We start from the raw sequence: 18996 nt of genomic DNA, 5'->3' as shown, positions 1-18996 counted from the left end.
GCGCCCGCTTCACTCACGCAACTCGTCCGCGATGTGCAAGAAACGCTGCATACTATGCTTGCCAACACCACGGATGGAAATGGCTCGTACATCGCCCAAGTGGCGTTCGCGAATCTCGCCATCGTGCACGGTATCACACCCGTTCCTAGCGGACTGGACCGCACGCGCATCAACGGAGCCGGCAGCAACCTCTTCTGCAACGCGCTGGCGTCGTCGCTCAACCTGACGAACGGTGTCTCGTCCTATTTTGGCGCCGAGGTGCCGTGCAACACCAACATTGGCGAGTGGGTCTACTTCTCGCCCGAGCAAGTGCTTCTGGCGCTCTTGGCGTCCGGCGTGAATTCGGACACAGTGTCTTTGGTGCCGCGCGTGTGCAGCGTCGAAACGGCGTCGCCCGCGCAGTGTCGCACGTCGCTCTTGAGCGCCTCGGCGTTTCTCAACGCTTACGTTCCGCCGGAGTGGGTCTTCGCAATTCGGACCCAAGCAACAAATGTTCAAAGTGACATTACGGCACTGCAGGTCGAGCTCGCGACCTACGCGCAAGACGCCGTGACGAGGCAGTTGTCCCTCTTCCACCAGCCGATTCTAGATCCCAACGATGTATCAATGCTCTTTGTGGGCTGGACGAACGCGTACGACTGGGCCGTGGGTACGCGCGAAGTCGTCGCTTTCGAAGGCGATGTGCGTGCGATTTCCGTCATCTCGGCGGCGTTCAAGCCCACGAGCTTTGTTGCAAATGCGGCCGAAGTGCCCGTGAACGTCGTGGCCTATCTCCGGGTGTTCTGCCAGTATATCTCGCTGCTCATGCTCATGGTCGCGTGCACCGTGCTTCTCTATACCGTCCTCAACGGCTTCACGACCGAGGGTGTCAACCTCTTGAAGATCAACCGCGTCGGTGGCATCGTCTGGGTCGGTCGGCAGCTTCTCTTCCTTCGGAGTGCCACGGCGCTCTGCATTCTTAGCACCGCAACGCTGCAGCTCCACACGTTTGGTAGCGCCACATTTCCGATCGCAGACCGCTTGGACGTCTCGGGAAGCGTCGACGTTGTCTCCAAGATCTTGGCGGCCGGGGAGCTCGGCTGGCTAGGCTACATCTTTGATGACATTTGCATGGTGTTTACGCAGCAGTACGCCGGGGCCTACGCGAGCAAGTCGTCGCTGGTTGTCTGGATGCTTGCAGCGATTCTCAGCCTCGCGCAGCCCGTCGCGCATCACATCTCCCTTCATATCGAATGCGAGGTGGTCGCATTCGACTACCAAGTCGCGTGCGTCAGCGGCTCTCTGACCATTGGCAGCATCTCGCGGCTGTTGCTGCTGGTGGGTATTTCGGTGAGCATCTCGTTGTCGTTCTTTGCCTACCATCGTCTGCGCTACACGCTGCCACCGCTCGACGAGCGCACCTCGTACATGCTGCCGTGTGGCGCCAAGTACCTCTTTCGTCGCCGCGGCTGGGTCGTGCACCGCGTCTATTACATGGACTATGCGTCGGCGGCCTTGGCCGGCCTCCTCGTGCTGCCACTGCGGCACAGAGTTTACGTGTTTGATGTCAAAGCGTGGCGCATTCGGAGCTTTGACACGACGCACATTCACGACGAGACCAAATTCCATCCCGCGGCTCGCCGACTTGCGGTGGCGCTGCCTCTACTCGACTAGCAATTCGAGCCAAATCTTTCGCTATCGAGTACGATGATAGAGTATGTCTACTGTACTATCATATGCACAAGCGCTGTACGAGATAGTAGCGCGCTCTAGGTTGCGATCGTGCCCGATGTGGTGGCTTTCAGGGCAACCCAAGCACCGCAGCGAGAGGAGTCATCGCCCAGGAAGCAGACACTTGAGTTATTACGTGCGACGCTTTAGAAGTGACTAGGCTGTCTAGACAGTGAATCTGGAAGAAGTGGTACTGCCCATGAGTCCTTTGGCTGCGAGACGACTGTATCTGATACTCGATCTGATACTTCTTCACCTTATCCACCCCTGCCGTATCTTATCTGGACGACGCACGTAGACTGCGTAGACAAAGCTCAAGCTTCCAGGAGTCATGACGCTCATGCGTATTGGCGGACACGGCTTCAATACATCTAGGTCTCGTATCGAGAGGCGTCGTCGACGGCTCAAGACGTCGAATGCTGTCGACACGCAAGTAGCGGTACGGCTCGTGCTCAAAAGCAAAAATATATACGCAGTCCACCCTGTCGAGCCACTGCAAGTCGGCTTAAATTTTGACCGTGCAAAGCATCACTTTGTAGCCAATACTTGGGTTGGATGACGTCGGGTACGATGAGCTCAGCAGCGGAGGCTACGGCAGCAGGCACCCCATAAGGTCCGAATGGCGCGTCAAGTGAATCTTCCGTTCCTGTTCAACTGGACTTGTATCGCGATCATCCTACTCGACGCAAGCAAGTGCGCGCACGAGGTGGACTTGGCCCGCGACTCTCTCGTCAATGGGCGCGTCGTTATTCAGCACGAGAAGGCGCCACGTTTTGATGTCAAACACGTAGATATGGCGCCTGTACGGGAATACGAGTAGCCCCGTGAGCGCCGCCGACGCAAAGTCCACGTAGCGCACGCCGCCAGCAACCCACCCGTCAGTTGCAAAGAGATACTCGGCGCCGCAAGACAGCATGTACGACGGCCGAGAGGTGGGCGGCGACATCGAATACCGGACGCGATCATGGAGGTAGAGAAGAAACGGCGCAAGCAGCGCAATTAGCGCCAAGCTTAGCAGCCGCGACTGGCTGCCAATGGTCACGACGCCGCTGGCACACGTGAGCTGCAAGTCGGTCGCGACCACGCGACAGCGACGTTCAATGGAGGCGCGGTGCATGACGGGACTCAGGGTACTTAGAAGCGCGGCGAGGGCCCACACGGCGACAGCCGCCTTGCCTGCGTACGACGTTGTGTACTCTTTTGTAAATACCATGCACATGTCACAAGCAATGTACGCAAGCCAGCAGCCTTCGCCGGCCACGAGCACCTTGGTGACGATCGTGAGGGGCGTGACTTTGGGTGTCACGAACCGAGTGACGTCGCCAACGCGCTGCAGCGAGAGGTCGGCGCTGCTCAAAATGCAGAGCGCGGTAACACTTCGCAGAAAGAGGAGCGGCCGACCGACCCAGACCATGCCGCCGACGCGGTTGACCTTCCAGAGGTTGCGCCCGTCGCTTGTAAAGCCGTTGAGGACCGTGTAGACGACCGCGAGGAGCGCCAGTAGGAGGAGCACGAGCGATATGTACTGGCACAGCGCTCGGAAGTACACGGCAACGTTGGAAGGTAGCTCGTATGGGCTGGCCGCGGCCGTGGACATGGGCGTGGTCGCCGAGAGGACAGTGACGGACGCAGTGTCACCATCAAATACGACGACTTCACGAACACCAATCGCCCAGTCGTATGCAAACGTCCACATGGTGAAATGCATCGTCGGGTCCTCTGGCGCAAAGAGGCGTTGATGAAAGAGCTTGGCGCCGCGACCGTCCTCGGTGATCTGGGCGATCGCGACCTCCAGCGCGGCGATGTCACGTGTCACGGGGACGGCGTGCGCTTCCCACGAGCGCAGTGCCGCACTGGTAAAGTATGTACTCACAAACTCGCTGATGCTTCGAAGCGAGGTGTGGCACCCGACCGGATCCACCGCTTCCGAGAGACAGGCCGTGGTGGCGGCCGACGGCATGTGCAGCGCAAGGCCCGACGCGATCGCAGCGAAAAGAACCTGCGGCTTGAAGACGTAATTCCACTCGTTGTAGCCGGTCGTGCACGCAGCGTCAGCCGTAAAGAAGCTGCCCATGCCATATGAAAAGTTCATGGCCCGGGGCACCGCACCGCAGAGAAGACTGCCACCGAGGCATGCGACCTGAGAAGGGTCCAAGGCGAGTGGTCGTGGCACGAGCACACCGAGGATGCTCATGTGGTTGTACGCTGCCTGCGCCGCGTCGCGGTCCGTCCCAGCAACCAATACTACACTGAGGGCTTCGAGAATTGGTTGTTGTAGCTGCAAAAGGGAGACTGGTGGCGAGACGTAGCGCAGATCCACGGACCCAAACGGCCCCAGAAATATCTCGAATGCTTGAAGCGCCGCATCGCGTGGGGATGAGAGTGTGTTGTTGATGACGTAGATGACCTTCGGCGTCGTGTTGGCAAACGCAAAGTTAGAGCTCGATCGGAGCAGCGATCGACCGTGGATACCCGAGCCGTTGGTGGCCACCGCCCAGAGATCACTTGCAAAGCTCCAGTACATCTTCATCGAGGTTTGCATCTTGATATGAAAGAGGCCTGTTGTCGCCTTGAGCGTGAGCGCGTACGTCAGTCCAAAGGCATTTTCGATCGCGAAGGTGTCAACGAGCCCGATCGTTTTGTAGTTTTGCCACTGCACTGTGTACGTCAAGAGGCCTTTCGACTGCCAGTAGGCACCTTCGTCCAGCTCCGAGCGGCCATTAGACTCTAGCGTCTCTAGCCAGTTACGTCCCGATACATCGCGTTTGAGGTGCTCGCCAAATCCAATGTCGAACGACGTGCCCCAGCAAACCTCAAAGTCTTGCCAGTTGGCATTTCTCAGTGGCGCCTCGAGGTAGACGGCGGCGTTTGCTGTATAGGACTTCTCGCAGCGCGCTTGTCGCTTGATGGAGTTGGCCATGGCCCAGCGACGATCCAGGTCGAGCCAACAGTACTGCGTGGCGATCCAAGGCATCAGACATGGGTCGGTTTGCCGAAGTCCATGAATCGCCAGTGCCAAATCACTTGTGACTTCGAAATGCACCTTCTTGGCGTAGAGCGTCGAGTAGGCAATGACGGCAGATGCGTCACCATAGTTGATCGTGTCGCCATACGCGTCATTGGCAAGCGATGCGTTGAGCAGCGTCGGGTTCAGGTAGAGGTACCGATTGAACCAGTTGGCCACATACGTGTGCGCGCCAGTGGTGTTGAAGGTCGCCCAGTAAAAGTCGTTGGCCAAGCTCACGGTCGAGAGTTGTAGGTACGAGAGACTGCTGCCCACCGTCGCCACGAGGTACGTGAGCCCAAAACCGAGCGTCACACGCCGCTTGTACCGGTGCAGGCGACTGCTTGGGATCTCAATTAGCAAATCTTGGAGCACCACTTCGCGCGGACCTATCTCCTTTTCAAAGACGCGCCATAGCTTGACGTCAAAGAACCAGTGCGGCCGGAGTCGCAGCGACCCACTGAGCAATGCGACCACGCGGTGCATGGCCCATGCATCGACGGGCGCGTCGGTGAAGGCCACAAGACTCGCAGGGATAATGTACGACGTTATCGGGGGTGGCCGAGGCGGGCGGCGTCGAAAAGTTAGACGTACAAGCCCATACGCGACAAGCAGCGACGCGACTTGGCAAAGACAAATGCAAAGCACACGCGTGACCGACCCAATGCGAACCGTACCGATCGAGCATGTGAGTAGCACATTGACGTTTGTCCGGGTGCAGGTCTGCGCGACCGACACCTCGGGCGTCACGGCTTGTGTCATCTCGAGGGCAGCGACTGCGATCCAGCTGAGGACACTACCGAGCGGCGCGTAATACTTTGTGTAGGGCTCCGTCACGATGACGAGAAGGTCCGTGATGACGTACGTCAGCCACACGGCTTCGCCCGCAATCAGTAGTGTCGCCGGGAGAGAACGGGGCGCGGCATAAAATGTACCGCGGCCGACCGAGGCGTCAAAAGCGATGGGCGCCGTGCTCAGCACCATGATACCCGTGATGCTACGGACGAGGAGGAGCGGCCGCCCAATCCACACCGGCGCAGCAATGCGATTGAAGCGCAGAATCGCCTTGTTTCGCCAGTGCCGCGCGCCCAGCAAGAGCAGTACCAGTGCGAGACCCGCTAAACCAATGGTGGTGATGACTGCAAGCAGCCAAAAGTAGCGGCTCGTGCTGTGGGGAATCTCGTTGGCGCTCAAGGCCAGCGGCAAGGGCGTCAGCGGCTCCGACATGAGCACAAACGTCGTGACGTCACCATGAAACGAGACGACTTCGCGGTGCCCGATCGCCCACTCGTAGAGCATGATGTAGCCAAAGAAGGCATAGTCCTCTCCGAGCAGCGGTTGCCGATAGACGGTATTGTCGCTATGGTTGACAAGAGCAAACTGGATCAACTCGACGCCGAGATTCGCAATCTCACTCTGGACGAGCGACATGCCATCGGGCGATGACACATTGGCATCGTCCAAGAGATGCGCCAGCTGCGATACAAGCTCCCGGCATGCAGGTGCTAGCGTGCGACAGGCATTGCAGGCCACGCGCGATGTGCCTGCCACCGCCGTCGCAAACGCCGCGGCCATCGGTGTCACCAGCACGGACGCCGGTGTCATCGTCGTGCACGTCGCGTCAAATGCAAATGACGGTTGAACAAAGGTGGCACCGGGCATGAGGGCGCAGAATGGATTCCCGCCAAAGTAGATTGCATCGCTGTGGTCCTGCCACGTCATTGGGATCGGGTCGAGCACTTCAGGTACGAGCTGTGCAAACGCCACGGCATCGATGAGGGTCGATACGCTTGCTTCCAGTATACTGACAGCGCTCAGTAGTGAGGCTGGCGGCGGAAGAAGGTACATGTCGGTCGAGACAAAGGGCCCGAGAGCCGCGCGGATGCAAATACTGGCGCGTGTGAACGGATAGAGCGCCGCGAGCGCCTCCATGCTCGTCTCGTTGTCGCCCATGAAGTTCGCCGCGCTTCGTACCAAGCTGCCGTTGACCACCGAGGCGGCCCAGAGATCGTCAAAGAAGCCCCACTGCTGGTAGAACGAGGTCCACAACGAACCTAATGTATCGCACTCGAGTCATCGTGGCCGATCAAATGTCGGGATACCTCGATGGGAAAATGGCAAGTTGTACGTCGTGAGCACCTGCACGGTCCCAAGGGCGTTGACGAGCGAGATGGTTTCGTGCAAGCCAAACTGCACGTCGTTGCTCCACTGCAGCTGGTAGCGCTGGATGCCTTGCGAGCGCCAGTAGTGGGCTTCCGTCGCGACCGACTCGAACGCGTTCTGCACATTTTGCAGCCACGCGACACCGTCGTTGGAGCGTTCGAGCTCGTCAGCAACCGCCAGTTGGAAGCTTGTCGCGTACACAGCGATCCATTGGGCCCACTCGACATTGCGCAATAGGGTCTCGAGGTACACGGCGCCATTGCCCGCCAACGCCGCGCGATGGCACCGGGCTTGGCGCGCGGACGTGTGCGCAAGCTCCCAGCGCCGAGGAAGGTCGACAAAGCAGTACTGCGACATGAGATTCAAGCTGTAGGCGGCGTCGAGTGCCCGAAAGCCCAGAATCGCATCTTCGATCGACGTCAGCTGGGCAAGTGCAATCGCACGCGGCGTCGTCGAGAGCATCTCACTCACAGCACACGGCGCGTTGTACGTCTTGAGCATGGGCACCGCGTACAAGTCGAAGGTCGAGGCGCGGCGCAGGCGGTGAAACAAGTCGACGAGCAAGAGCTGGCCGCCGACCGGCACAAAGTCGGGCCAGAAGAGGTCGTTGGTCAAACTCTCAGCGACAAGCACCAAGTACGCGACACTGCAGCCGATCGTAAAGGCCAGGTACCCGCCGCCGACCCACCAGTGCATAGCAATGTGAAACGAATATCACCAAGCGACGTCGTTATCGCGGTCGGTTAGTGCTCTAAGATCTACTAGGAATCGGGCTCGTCCCATACGCTACCATCAGACTCGAAAGGCAGCCTCTACGACATCTCACGTGCCCGTTCTACCACCCGACAGCAACTTCATGGTCCTCGCTGTGACTCTATACTACCTCGTCCCGTACCAAGGAGGTTCAAAATGGAGCGGGAGCCATTATATACAGCAATATCTCTTAACGTCGATCGGACCGGTCGCGCGACCGCGACTTGTGGCGGCTCTCGCGGGACCGGCTGCGACGGGACCGACCACGCTCTTCGCTGCGCTTGCGGTCTTCGCGCCGATCACTGCGGTCGCGGCTGCGATGGCGGCGGTCGTCGTCTCGGCGGCGACTCTCGGTTTTCCGGTCGTCCCGACGGACTTCCGCCTTCTTGAGCTCGTCCCGCCGGTGGCTGCGCTTGTGGTCGTCCCGGCGGCGCTCTGGTTCGTCCACAAAGTCGTACTTGGCGGGACGCTTGGCTGCCTCGTCTTCGGGGGTAGGGTCGATCTCCTTGGACTGCTTTTCGTTGCGGCGAAATTTGTTCCAGAGCTTGGAGACCGACTGGGAAAAGTCGACTTTGACACGCCGGTCGTCAATAAGCACGTTGTTCATCTTGAAGCACGCTTCGATACAGTGCTCCTTGTCGGTGAACTCGACGAAACCAAAGCAGAGACTGTCGCCGGTCTTGTAGTCGAGGATGATGTGGGCCGTGCACGGACCAAAGCGCGAAAAAATGAGCTCGAGGTCCTCGGCCGTCGTCACAGGGTTGAGCTTGCACAAGAAGAGGACTTCCTCGGGCGGCTTGACGTCTGCGTCCGGCAAGTCGCCAATGATCTCGAGAAACACACTGCGCGACTTGGCTTCGCGGTCCCGCTGCATGATCGCAACCTCTTCTTCCGTCTTGCCCTCGTACTCGTCGAGCTTGTCCAAGACACTCAGCCGGACTTCGACCGACTCGGTTGGCGGGCGCTCGTGCGTCGGCGACGACGGCGGCTCGACGAGGCCCGGCGGATCCGGGAACGGGTCGTCGAGTACAAATGTATGCAAGATACGGCAGTCCTGGTATGGCCGGCCGTGGCTATCGGCGTAGAGCTCGCTGATCGACTGGAGGATTTCGAGGCCCTCGACAACGTGGCCAAAGAGCGTGTTGCCCGCGAATTGTGTCAGATCGTCGTCGCGCATCGTGACGAAGAACTGGCTCGTGTTCGAGTCCGGGCCCGTGTTGGCCATGCAGAGGCAGCCTTTGGACAGCACCTGCTTCTTAAGGCCTAGCTCGTCCGGAAAGGCGCGCGGCTGGCGCGGTTCGAGCACGTGGAAGACCGAGTCGCCGCCCGAGCCCGTGCCCGTCGGGTCGCCCGTCTGCACGAGCAGGTTCTCTTGCACGTTGAAGAAGAGCACATTGTTGTAGTACTTGAGCTTGCAGAGCTTGAGGAAGTTGAGGCACGTACGTGGCGCCTCCTTGACGCGCAAATCGACGACGACCTCGCCCAGCGATGTCTGCAGGAGGACCGACATGGCTTCGTGACCGTCCACGTAACTGCGATTGGACGAGACAATTCGTACCAGCTAAAAGCACGCAACTAGGAATTGGCGTTTTAATTCGTACTGGAGCCAGAATTAGAATGTACTGAGTCAAATATGTTATGAGGCGTGTGCTGCATTGGTCAAGTGGCGCAGCTGTGGTCGTATAGGCGGCGATCGCGGAGGTCGGAAGAAGTACCCGAGAGCGCACAAGCCGGCCGGCGACAAGGCTGCCAGTCGCGGATGCAATTGGTATTCGTTGGACGTCGCTAGGGCCAGTGGTAGGGCTACCTGCCAGCGTTCACCACAAGCAATGGCTGCTGGCAGCAACGTTCGCTGGGCCAGCATCTGCCACGAGACTTCGACTTCAATCGTGCCGCGGGCGGTCTCAAAGTAGTGGCGAGCGTCCCATGATGTGGGACCGAGGCGACCGTACACGTACTTGCTCGGCACGAGGCTGTCGATTCCGTTGACATCGACGAGGCGGGCGAGCCTCTCGTACCGTCGATCGCTCGGCACAGCGACAACAGCTGCCTCCATGAGCTCGAGCTTTGTGGCAATGGCTTCGTACGTCTCCATGCCACTGTGTTTTCGAGCACCTCGGCGCGACAGGTCGGGCGTGGGCGGATGCTGCTGGCGCGTCGCGGGTCGGCAGCCGCGCTTCCGCCAGCGGTTCCATGCAGTCCATCCAAAGGCAACGATCCCCGCGGTCGCGGTCCAGTACGATCGATGCATGCAGCTGGCCTCGTCAACCGCTTGGTCTTGGGTCTCACGTCCTTTCTTCCGGTGATCGCAAATTCGAACTGCCACACCGTTTCACCGTATCAACTCACTTTCAATATACCATACAAAAACGCATATACTATTCACCTCGTTTGAACGACATGCTCAACTCGGTAGTCATTCAAGAAATGACACATCGATCTCAAGGTGACCCATGGATCTATCCATGATCGATCCGCCGGATACCTCGTGGCAGTGTAGGGAAAAGATAGACGCAGATTCGCTAGACTTTTCGCACGGGCGAGACCACGCGGCGACCGTCGAGACGCTGACGCGCGACGGTGTCGGCGGCCCGGTCGACGTTGCGCAAATGCAGCGCTTGCTCTAGTAGCGCTTGAGCCGAGATGGGCGGCTCGCTCTGCAGAACCGTGAGGCACGAGCCAAAGTCGGCTTCGCGGTGCAAAAGCACCGACCGATGCGAGATGATCATGGCCACGCAGACATAATGCAGGAATGCAAAGCGCTTCTTGTCGGCGAGGAGTGCGTCCCATATCCGCAGCGTCTCGTCGATTGCAAACTCGCGCGAGAAGAGCGTGATGTACCAGCGAAAGCTGTAATACTCGGGCGTCAGCGCCACCGAGTTCTACATCCCGTGAGCCCTAGCCAAAATGTTCGACGGCTGTACGTACGAGGTGCTGCCACAAGCGAGCGTCGTGCTGCCGCAGCAGCATGTTCAGGCGTGTCATTTGCACCTGGATACCCGTCTTGGTCGGCACCGACTTGGACGGCAAGTGCAGTGGCGCCAGCGCTTGCATGAGCGTCTCAAAGACAGCAAAGGCATCGGCCTCGCCGTGCGCCTGCCACTCGATCGAGGCGTCGCCGTTGAAGACATAGATGATGGGCGCAAGCACCTCGTGCATGCCTTGCATGTACCCGACCTCGGGGTGCGCGACAGCAAACACGTAGAGAATTCGCAGCATCCAGTCGATGCCACGAGCCGACAGCTGCACATGCGTTCGCGCCACGTCCTACGAGCGCACGAGAGGTAAGCGAGGCGCCATCTTGGTGCATGTACTTTTTGAATGTCCTTGAAGAGCGCGTGGTCGGGCGGCGGCGGAAGAAACTGCTCGTGCAGGCCTTCGTACGCTTGTCGCTTGCCCGCCACGTCGGTCGCCCACTGCGCAGGGCGGTTCCCGAGTAGGCCAAGGAGCACGCGCCACGCGACTGGCCGCAAGCTTGGGTCGGTGTCGAGGCCCTGGAACACGAGCTCTTGGAGGCGCTCAATGCTAAAGACGCTGGTCGTGTCAAGGAGCGCCCGGGCGCTGGCCTTGGTCAGAGCGTGCGCGGGCGGCTCGTCGGCGGGTGGCGGCAGGAGGCGTGACGGGTCGGTGCCCCCTAATGACGCATGCAGCATTGGCAGAAATCGATCTTTCAGAGGTTGCAGTTTTGCAGGTTCATTCATTATTCAAATCAATTTGAGAGGTTTTGAGAAGTCACCGTCGTAAAAAGAGGCATTGGATAGCGCATCAGCAGGCCAAAATGAGGCGTAGGGCACTCCTATATCTATTCGACGCAGTGTGCAGAACTCACAGCACGAGCGCAGAGCCCGCGTTGGCTCGTCGCGACCACGGCGAGTATCCTTTTTCAAAGGTTTTGGACAATCATTCCTGTCCGGATAGAGCGGCACAGGTGGAAGGAACAAGAGTTGGGAGAGCTTGAAGCTTCATGCCAAACCAAACTCGGAGTCGATAGCCGCAGCCTTGAATGGACTCTTTCTTCGTCATGATAGTTCTGTTTGAGGTATCGTGGCGAGAATACAATCGATACAAGGCTGAAGCTGAAGCAAGTATCAATTATCAGAGGTAGCACCCAAGAATGCAGGTCATCCTGGCACCAAGCTGGGAGCACTTTCGATTTGCGGCGCCATGGACAACAGTGCGATAGCCGTCGTGCTGCGGACGCCGGACCTCGTCATTCACATTGGTCGCTACCAGAATGGGACGCCAGCCGCGCTCCTTGTCGCTCTCCGCGCCTGGAACCGGTCGCGTCACATGGACCACGTGACCTTTCTGCGCCACTTGGCGCTGGACGAGCCCGGTCTGCCGCTCTTGCGGCTCCTGTGGCGCCACGACCCGAGCGTCTTTACGCCGCAGCTCATGGACGCGGCGGCGCGCATCGGCGCATTAGCCGCCGTCCGCTTCTTCCACGACCAAGGCATTGCGTGCACGGTGGAAGCCATGGACCAGGCCGCATGCTGGGGGCACATGGACGTCCTCCGCTTCCTCCACGACCACCGGCGCGAGGGCTGCACGACCGGCGCAATGGACTGGGCCTGTGCGTGGGGTCGCCTTGATGTGCTCGAGTTCCTCCAGCAAGAGCGAACCGAAGGCTGCACCACCCGAGCGATGGATTGGGCGGCCGGCAAAGGGCACATGGCCGTCGTCCAGTACCTCCATACCCATCGGTCCGAAGGGTGCACGTACCGCGCAATGAACGCCGCGGCCGGCAATGGCCACATGGACATTGTTCGTTTCCTGCATGAGCACCGAACCGAGGGCTGCACCGGCGACGCCATCGACCGCGCCGCGACGGCGGGCCACGAGATGATTGTGCGCTTCCTCTGCGAACACCGCACCGAAGGCTTCACGCGCTTTGCCATCCCGCAGGCCGACGCCGGGGGGTTCCACGCCATTGCCGACTACCTGCGCGCGCGGGCCTGAGATCATATTTGTCGCAAGAATGACATAAGTAAGAAGAACTAGAATAAGCGCTTAGGCCGAACTCGAAGCAAAAAAGTCGTGCTCGACAATGTACCGGAACGCCTGGAGCATGAGCCGTTGCTCCTTCTCCACGTCCTTCTCGAGGAGCTTGCTCAAGAGCGAGCTCTTGTGCTCCTTGACCTGCGCCGCCGCCGTCTTGGGCGCCTTGGCCACAGGCTTGGGCTTGGCGCCGCCCTCGGCATGCATAAACTTGCACTCGTCGCCGCGCCGGCAAAAGCCCTTGGTAGAAAACGTCTTGCAGCTCACGCCCTAGTCACGCTGTCGAGTGCCCCATTTCGTACGGCGAATAGTGTGTACACTAATGTCGTGGTTGAACGCGCACTTGTCACCCAGGTCGCACACGTTGCGGATGTACTTGACGCAAAACTTGGAGCTCTTCTTCGTACCATTGGGCGAGTCCTAGTCAAATACGAGTATGTGGCGGCGGTTCCGCCCTCCTTGCGCACCGTGTTCTTTGGTTTTTCCATTGCGGACTTGGCGCGCTTGGCCGCGGGTGCGACGACATCCCCGGCTTGGACACGTTCCTCGTTGTCTTCCAGCTAATGCGAGCATGCAGTCGATTCCAGAAAGGGTCGAGGGCGCGTCGTACCTTGCGCTTGACGACAGCGTCCGACGGCCACTTCTTTCGCCGCTCTTCGCGCCACTTGGCGATTTCTTCGGGCGAGTTGCCAACGAGCACGTTGAACTTTTGGCCCTCGACCTCAATCTCCTTCAAGCCCGAGCCTGCAAACTGACCGTGGCTTGTCTGGTAATGAGCTGTCACGACGCGCTTGCACGCACTAAAGTCGCAGTCGGGCGCCCAGCAGCTCTCGTGCGTGTTCATGTGCGCTTCGTGCTGGGATGCGAGCGCAAAATGCTTCTCGCAGGGCTCACAATGGAACGGCATGTCGCCTGGCGCCCTACGCAACCCATCGAATGCGTCGCGACAAGGGGGTAATTACGTACGTGGGCAGCGCAGGCTTGGCCGTCCGCGGCGCCGCGTTCGAAGGTCCCGATTTCTTCATACAGTCGTGTATCCAGTGACCGCCCATGTTGCACTTGCGGCATACGTAGCTCATCGGAGGAATCGACGGGCCTGGCCCCGGCGGCGCATACCCCGGGGGGTACATCCCATTCGCGGCCGGAAGTGGCGGATACATGCCAGGAGGGCCGTGCGCGTGGTGGTGCGGAGGCATCTGGTGGTGGTACATCATCGGCGCGTTGGGTGGCGGCGGGTGAGGCCCCCGCGGCGGGCCATGCATGTGGTACGTCGGGTCAAAGTGCGGCGGTGGCTGCATGCGCGGGGGGGCGTGGTGCGCCATGTGAGGGGGAGGGTAATACGGACCCGGCGCAGCACCCGCTCGGTGGTGCGGAGGGGGTGCATGGCCACCGACGTGGTGATTATGCGGCCCCGCGTGATGGTGCGGCGGCGCGTTCGCGTAGTGGGGCGGCATGTGCATGTGATGGCGAGGCGGCTGCGCACCTGGATACTGCGGCGGTGGCGCGACGTTGTTGGACGCATACGCTGGTGGTTGTGCGGGCTTTGTATATTGCGGTCGCGGCGCTTGGCTCCCGCTGGCTTGTCGCGGCGGCGGTGGCTGGTTGAGTCCCGTGTAACCACTGCCGTAACCAGATGCGTCCCGAGGGTTGTCCCGCAAATCGGGCTGACCGTATCCTTCGTCACGTCGGCCATAGCCCGCGTCGCGCCCACCGTAACCAGCGTCGCGCGAGCCTGTCGGAGCTCCGTACCCGGCATCCCGCTGGGCGTTGGGGCCGCCATAGCCTGCGTCCCGGCCGCCGTGGCCCGCATCTCGAGGCGCCGGAGCGCCATAGCCAGCATCCCGAGGGCTAGGACCACCGTAGCCAGCGTCACGGGCGCTGGGACCGCCGTAGCCTGCGTCGCGCGAGTTCATCGTTGGCGTCGGATCCAAAATGCTTGCAGGGTTTCCTTGCCTGCCACTTTGCACCAATCAAATCCGAAAACACTCCGCTCCAACTACTTCTTTTATCTGTCTCAACTGGATGGTAATTATCGATTTCGTCTCATTCAATGGCATGCCGGCCTCTTAATCGTCCATCTACGAGCTCTCTTACGCCGCCAGAGTAATCATAGTTCTTGGCGCATTACATTGCAGGTGAAAGCACCGCAAGCTCCTTCATCTACCACGTCGAAATGAGTAGGGAGACCGATACAGTCGATGACACCGCGTGGCCCGACCACGGCAGCCGGAGCTGCGAATTGAGACGGTATTGGTGCAAGGACGTGGACCGCTGTTTGGCGTATTTTTATGTTTTCAATACATGTATATCGATGTTTGTATGTAGCGTTGTCGTTTTGTAATGTATTACAAACAGCGTTTGGCGTGGAATTCCAGAACAGTGTTCTTTAGACGCCCCACGCATTCTTGAGGAGCTGCTCGAACATGCTGTCGTCGTCGACGGCGCGCGATACGTCCTTGTACACGTCGAGGAACTCGTTGCGGGTGATGACGCCGCGCGCGTCCTACGCGATCTCCTTAGTCGCCAGCCGCAGCAGTTGACTACCGTGGTCGTCCAAAGGGCCATAAAGTCCACTGCCCGGGTGCTGCGGAACGCCGACTCGCAGCCCGCGTCGTAGGCTTTCGCCAGCGCGGAAAGCGTCACGGCGCCGCCGAGACCGCTGGAGACTGCATCGTACGTCTGGTTGATCATGCCTTTGCGAGCGTCCGAGAGCGGTCCGCGCACGAGCTCGATGAAGCGGGTCACCTTGACAAAGCCCTTCTTGCCCTATGCAAGATGAACGGGTGCAACTGAGAGCAACAATCGTACGTCATCCAAAGCGTTGAGGAGCGTGTCGTATTGGTCGTCGCGAAGACCTACGCTGGCTTCGGCCTCGCAGGCCTTGATCGCCCATTTGAGGTCCTCGCGGTCCATGAGTCCCGAGCCACCACTGGCATCGACAATCTGCAGCGACTGCACGAGCTGGCGCAAGCCAAACACATGCTGCGTTGTCAGCGCCTGCACGAGGAGGTACGCAACCGAAGCTGGCGTCGACGGTGCGGGGAGACGGCGGGTGTCCGCGGCGGCCTGCGGGGACGTCGCCAAGACGAAACGCCACGCATTCTGCGAGAGCGCACTGCGCGCATGCATGTCTGGCGTCCGCGCGCCCGCTGCTTCGTGCGCAAGGTTGAAGCACTTGCCGTGACCTTTCACGGTGAGGCAGCACACCTCGGTTTCCGAGCCAAAGTCGGTCGCGACGCTGTTCTTGGCGTCGGCAAAGAGGAGGTGTCCGGTCATCTTGTGCATTATGCCAATGCCATCGGCGGTGCTCACGGGCATCGACGTCGCGAGCAGCTTCTCCGCACCGCCAACGTCGGCCCGTGTCGCGACCCAGAGCGTTGACGTGTCGGGTGTCACGGACAGCGTGACGTTCTGGTTGGACGAGACGGGGCTCATGCTGCGCTCGGTTTTGAGATTGGATTTGAGAAAGAGCATGGGCAAGAGCGAGTCGCGGTCAACGCGCAGCGCTTCGTTGGCCATGAGCCGGAACGGGTCGCCATACCGGACAATGCCACTCTGCCCTGTCGGCGAGACGATGCAAAACGTGGTGCGCGCCGAGGCGGCGCTCGGCGGTCGCCCGACGCTCACGACAAACTCACCGGAGCCGGTGAACGTCTCCTCCCACACGTCGCAGGCCAGGACGCCGCCGGTCTGGAGATGCTCGAGCGTCAAATACATGTTGAAGCGCAAGATGCCGTCGTCCGCAAACGAGTGGGGCACGCGGCCGTTCGCTTGCTCCATCTTTTGGCGGTGGGCGGTGCCCAGCCCGCCTTTTTGCTTCTGGACGCGGTAGTCCTTCATGCGCGCTTCCTCGAGCATGAGGTCTTCATTCCAGTTGCCAATGCGCGTCGTCGCGCTGTAGCGGCCGGCGCCGACGAGTTGCTGGGGTGTGAACTGCATGGACGCGACGCTTGGCCAAATAACCACCGACCGCCGCCGGTTTCTCGAAACGCTGTTTCGACAAGGTTCTCGAAAATGCTGGATCCAGGATTTCGAGTTCGAAAATAGAAAAAAGGACGATCTTGTTCGATGCCGTGCCGCGTGGCACGGGCGAGCAGTGCCCCGTCGTGACGAGCTTGGCGAGGGCAAACCTCGAATCTTCGCCGACACGTTTGATTCTCGAAAGCACGTCGATCGGGTCAGCGGAGCGCAGCTGGCGACGGTATCTACATCGCCAGCCAAAATGCACCCGCCCATCCTGCTCCTGGCCTTGTTCCTTGAGCCAGGTGCGTGTGCGTGCGACCGACGCTTGTCCTATACTGCCGGCCATGGTTGCAGCCGCGCGCTCGTGTGAGGCTCTCGCCGTCTTAGTCCCGCATCGGCCTCTCATGCGCAGCCCGTCACTACCAATCGCGGGGTCCCACGTCGACGACTCGGCTCCGATGAGTCATTTGCCTCGTAATCCTACTCCCGCAACCACCAGCATCGGCTTGCCCGCAATACCGTACCGGTAGTAGCCGCCCTGTCCCGCCCGCGAGATTGCACTTTAGCGTCGAACGCCGGCATGTACCTATGACTGTGCCGCACTGCTTCATCATCCATTGACGGATCGTTGGTGTGGACGATCCTCCCAGTTTGCGGCTCCTTGGGCGTGCGATGGCCGCACACTCCGCTGCGAGCAAGGACGCCCGAACGCCAGCCGGCAGCCGCCGATCAGCGAGCGAGGCGGGGGGCCATGTTCAAGTTCGGTCGTGACGCAGCGCTGGCCACACGGCAGCGACCGTGACACACCACCGGCCACATCCTCTGCTTACCCAAGCCTGCCCTCCCAGCGTCGTCGTCGGCGTCACCTCGCCTCATGAATCTCCCGTTACTGTCGCACTGGCGCACCGTGATATCTGATGCCACCTGCGAAACTCGATGCCTTGTCACGGGATGACGCATAAATTTCGAAGGTTGGCGGCCGATGAACGCGCGCGGATTGGTCGTCGACGGATCTGGCGACGTCTGATTGGCTCGTTTCCTGGGCCGTGGCTTCACTGGTGAGAAGTTTCTGCTGCGCGCAATAAAAAACGATGCGTTGGACTTGGCTTTTGTATTGCAAGTTAAAAATGGGCGAAAAAGAACACTGTATTTCTTTTCCACCCACGGGTTGTGTGCGATATCCTCGTGACAGCAGTTTTGCATTTGCTCCTTGCCTTGAGGCGGCGCCGCAGCTTCGAACGCTCCGCCCTCCTCGCCCTCGTAGCCGACGCCAACGAAGCTTCGCACGTACCTAGCCCACGCACCGTTTGCACCTCTGTACAGCCATCGCATACATATCCACCAAAGCGATGAACTGGGCAGCGTCGACGACCTTGAAGCCAACGGGCCTCGCATCGAACAACTATGGCAGCATGGGCAACTTGCAACCGATCCCGGAAGAGGACGAGTCGAGCGGCATCCGGTCGCCGCTTCCGACCAAGTGGAAACCCATCGAGCGTGAGATCAAGCCGCAGTATTATGTCATGAAGAGCACCGCGCCGACCGCCAAGCTCAACCCGCGGGCCATCTTTATGGTGTTTTCGCTGCCCGCGATTTTGTTTCTCTTCTTCCTCTTCATCTTCATCTTGCGTGCCAATGCACCTCTGCCCGTCATGCTGTGGCGGGACTGCGCTCGTGGACAATGGCCCAAGTCGAATGCATGCGTCCCGACCAACACGCTCGCGGTCCGCGCGACGACGGTCGTTCAGAACCTCACGTGGTCCGAGAAGCTCACGCAGTGCCAGCTCCGCGACAACGCACTGCCGCGCCTCAACATCTCGAGCTTCCCGTACTGCCAAGAGTCGATGTTCAAGCAGCTCATGCAGTTGCACCCGACCGAGTTTGCGCCCATTGACATGAAGGCATCGTGCAAGCAGTTCCACCTCCGCACGTACACGCCGATCACGACGCTTCGGGGCTGCAAGAACGTCATCAAGAGCCTCGTCGAAGACGGTCTCCTCCTCTCGCTGTACCCGTCCGAGCTCGCTGTCTGCGCCAAGTACCCGTACACGGCGTACGAAGTCGCGGCCCTTGACGACATTCTCGTGCGCCTTCTTGCCGGCCGGATTCTCGCCGACGAGTCGCATGAAGTGCGAGCCGGTGGGATCATCCTCGGCGGCCCCGAAAGCTTCCACGCTGGCATCCCCAAGAAGTACGGCATCGACTCGTAGTTAGCTTCCGCATAATTTATCGCCACCGCAGCCGCCTTGCCGCGGTTCATTTTTGTCGCCTCCATTTCTTCTTGCACATCCTATGGCACTGCATCTTGGCGATTGAATCTTGCCAGGCGGGGCCGCAAGCTCCCTCGGTAGTCCGACGCCATTCCTCGCAGCGATTCGCATGATCTGCCCAAGGAATCCAAATCA

The 18996-nt window shown here is 59.9% G+C and overlaps 8 protein-coding genes across 8 annotated transcripts; 3 read left to right on the top strand and 5 right to left on the bottom strand.

Annotated features, from left to right (window-relative positions):
* On the top strand, positions 1-1751 carry SDRG_05929 (hypothetical protein). The gene has a single exon (XM_008611674.1). The coding sequence runs from the start codon at positions 55-57 to the stop codon at positions 1651-1653; it is 1599 nt and encodes a 532-aa protein (XP_008609896.1). The 5' UTR covers positions 1-54; the 3' UTR covers positions 1654-1751.
* Positions 1752-2078: 327 nt separating this feature from the next.
* SDRG_05928 (hypothetical protein) lies at positions 2079-7573 on the bottom strand (the record flags this gene model as incomplete). Its single annotated transcript, XM_008611673.1, has 2 exons — positions 2079-6768; positions 6817-7573. The coding sequence occupies 2 exons, from the start codon at positions 7571-7573 to the stop codon at positions 2387-2389; spliced, it is 5139 nt and encodes a 1712-aa protein (XP_008609895.1). The 3' UTR covers positions 2079-2386.
* A 55-nt stretch (positions 7574-7628) lies between these two features.
* On the bottom strand, positions 7629-9725 carry SDRG_05927 (hypothetical protein; the record flags this gene model as incomplete). The annotated part of the gene is made up of 2 exons (XM_008611672.1): positions 7629-9162; positions 9478-9725. 2 exons carry the CDS (start codon positions 9723-9725, stop codon positions 7821-7823), a joined length of 1590 nt encoding a protein of 529 aa, XP_008609894.1. The 3' UTR covers positions 7629-7820.
* Positions 9726-10152: 427 nt separating this feature from the next.
* Positions 10153-11283, bottom strand: SDRG_05926 (hypothetical protein; the record flags this gene model as incomplete). Its single annotated transcript, XM_008611671.1, has 3 exons — positions 10153-10512; positions 10559-10897; positions 10945-11283. The coding sequence occupies 3 exons, from the start codon at positions 11281-11283 to the stop codon at positions 10153-10155; spliced, it is 1038 nt and encodes a 345-aa protein (XP_008609893.1).
* A 511-nt stretch (positions 11284-11794) lies between these two features.
* On the top strand, positions 11795-12589 carry SDRG_05925 (hypothetical protein; the record flags this gene model as incomplete). The annotated part of the gene is made up of 1 exon (XM_008611670.1): positions 11795-12589. The coding sequence occupies one exon, from the start codon at positions 11795-11797 to the stop codon at positions 12587-12589; it is 795 nt and encodes a 264-aa protein (XP_008609892.1).
* A 20-nt stretch (positions 12590-12609) lies between these two features.
* Positions 12610-14587, bottom strand: SDRG_05924 (hypothetical protein). The gene is made up of 5 exons (XM_008611669.1): positions 13595-14587; positions 13239-13548; positions 13096-13188; positions 12947-13048; positions 12610-12898 (listed from the first exon to the last, which is right to left on the bottom strand). The coding sequence occupies exons 1-5, from the start codon at positions 14539-14541 to the stop codon at positions 12641-12643; spliced, it is 1710 nt and encodes a 569-aa protein (XP_008609891.1). The 5' UTR covers positions 14542-14587; the 3' UTR covers positions 12610-12640.
* A 188-nt stretch (positions 14588-14775) lies between these two features.
* On the bottom strand, positions 14776-16843 carry SDRG_05923 (hypothetical protein). The gene is made up of 3 exons (XM_008611668.1): positions 15437-16843; positions 15173-15394; positions 14776-15131 (listed from the first exon to the last, which is right to left on the bottom strand). The coding sequence occupies exons 1-3, from the start codon at positions 16565-16567 to the stop codon at positions 15015-15017; spliced, it is 1470 nt and encodes a 489-aa protein (XP_008609890.1). The 5' UTR covers positions 16568-16843; the 3' UTR covers positions 14776-15014.
* Positions 16669-18865, top strand: SDRG_05922 (hypothetical protein). Its single transcript, XM_008611667.1, has one exon. The coding sequence runs from the start codon at positions 17941-17943 to the stop codon at positions 18799-18801; it is 861 nt and encodes a 286-aa protein (XP_008609889.1). The 5' UTR covers positions 16669-17940; the 3' UTR covers positions 18802-18865.
* Positions 18866-18996: the final 131 nt, after the last annotated feature.

Source organism: Saprolegnia diclina (genome assembly GCF_000281045.1).
Source record: "Saprolegnia diclina VS20 unplaced genomic scaffold supercont1.16, whole genome shotgun sequence".
NCBI lineage: Eukaryota > Oomycota > Saprolegniomycetes > Saprolegniales > Saprolegniaceae > Saprolegnia > Saprolegnia diclina.
The sequence above is the reverse complement of the archived record's forward strand: the minus strand, read 5'-3'. Positions and strand labels throughout refer to the sequence as shown.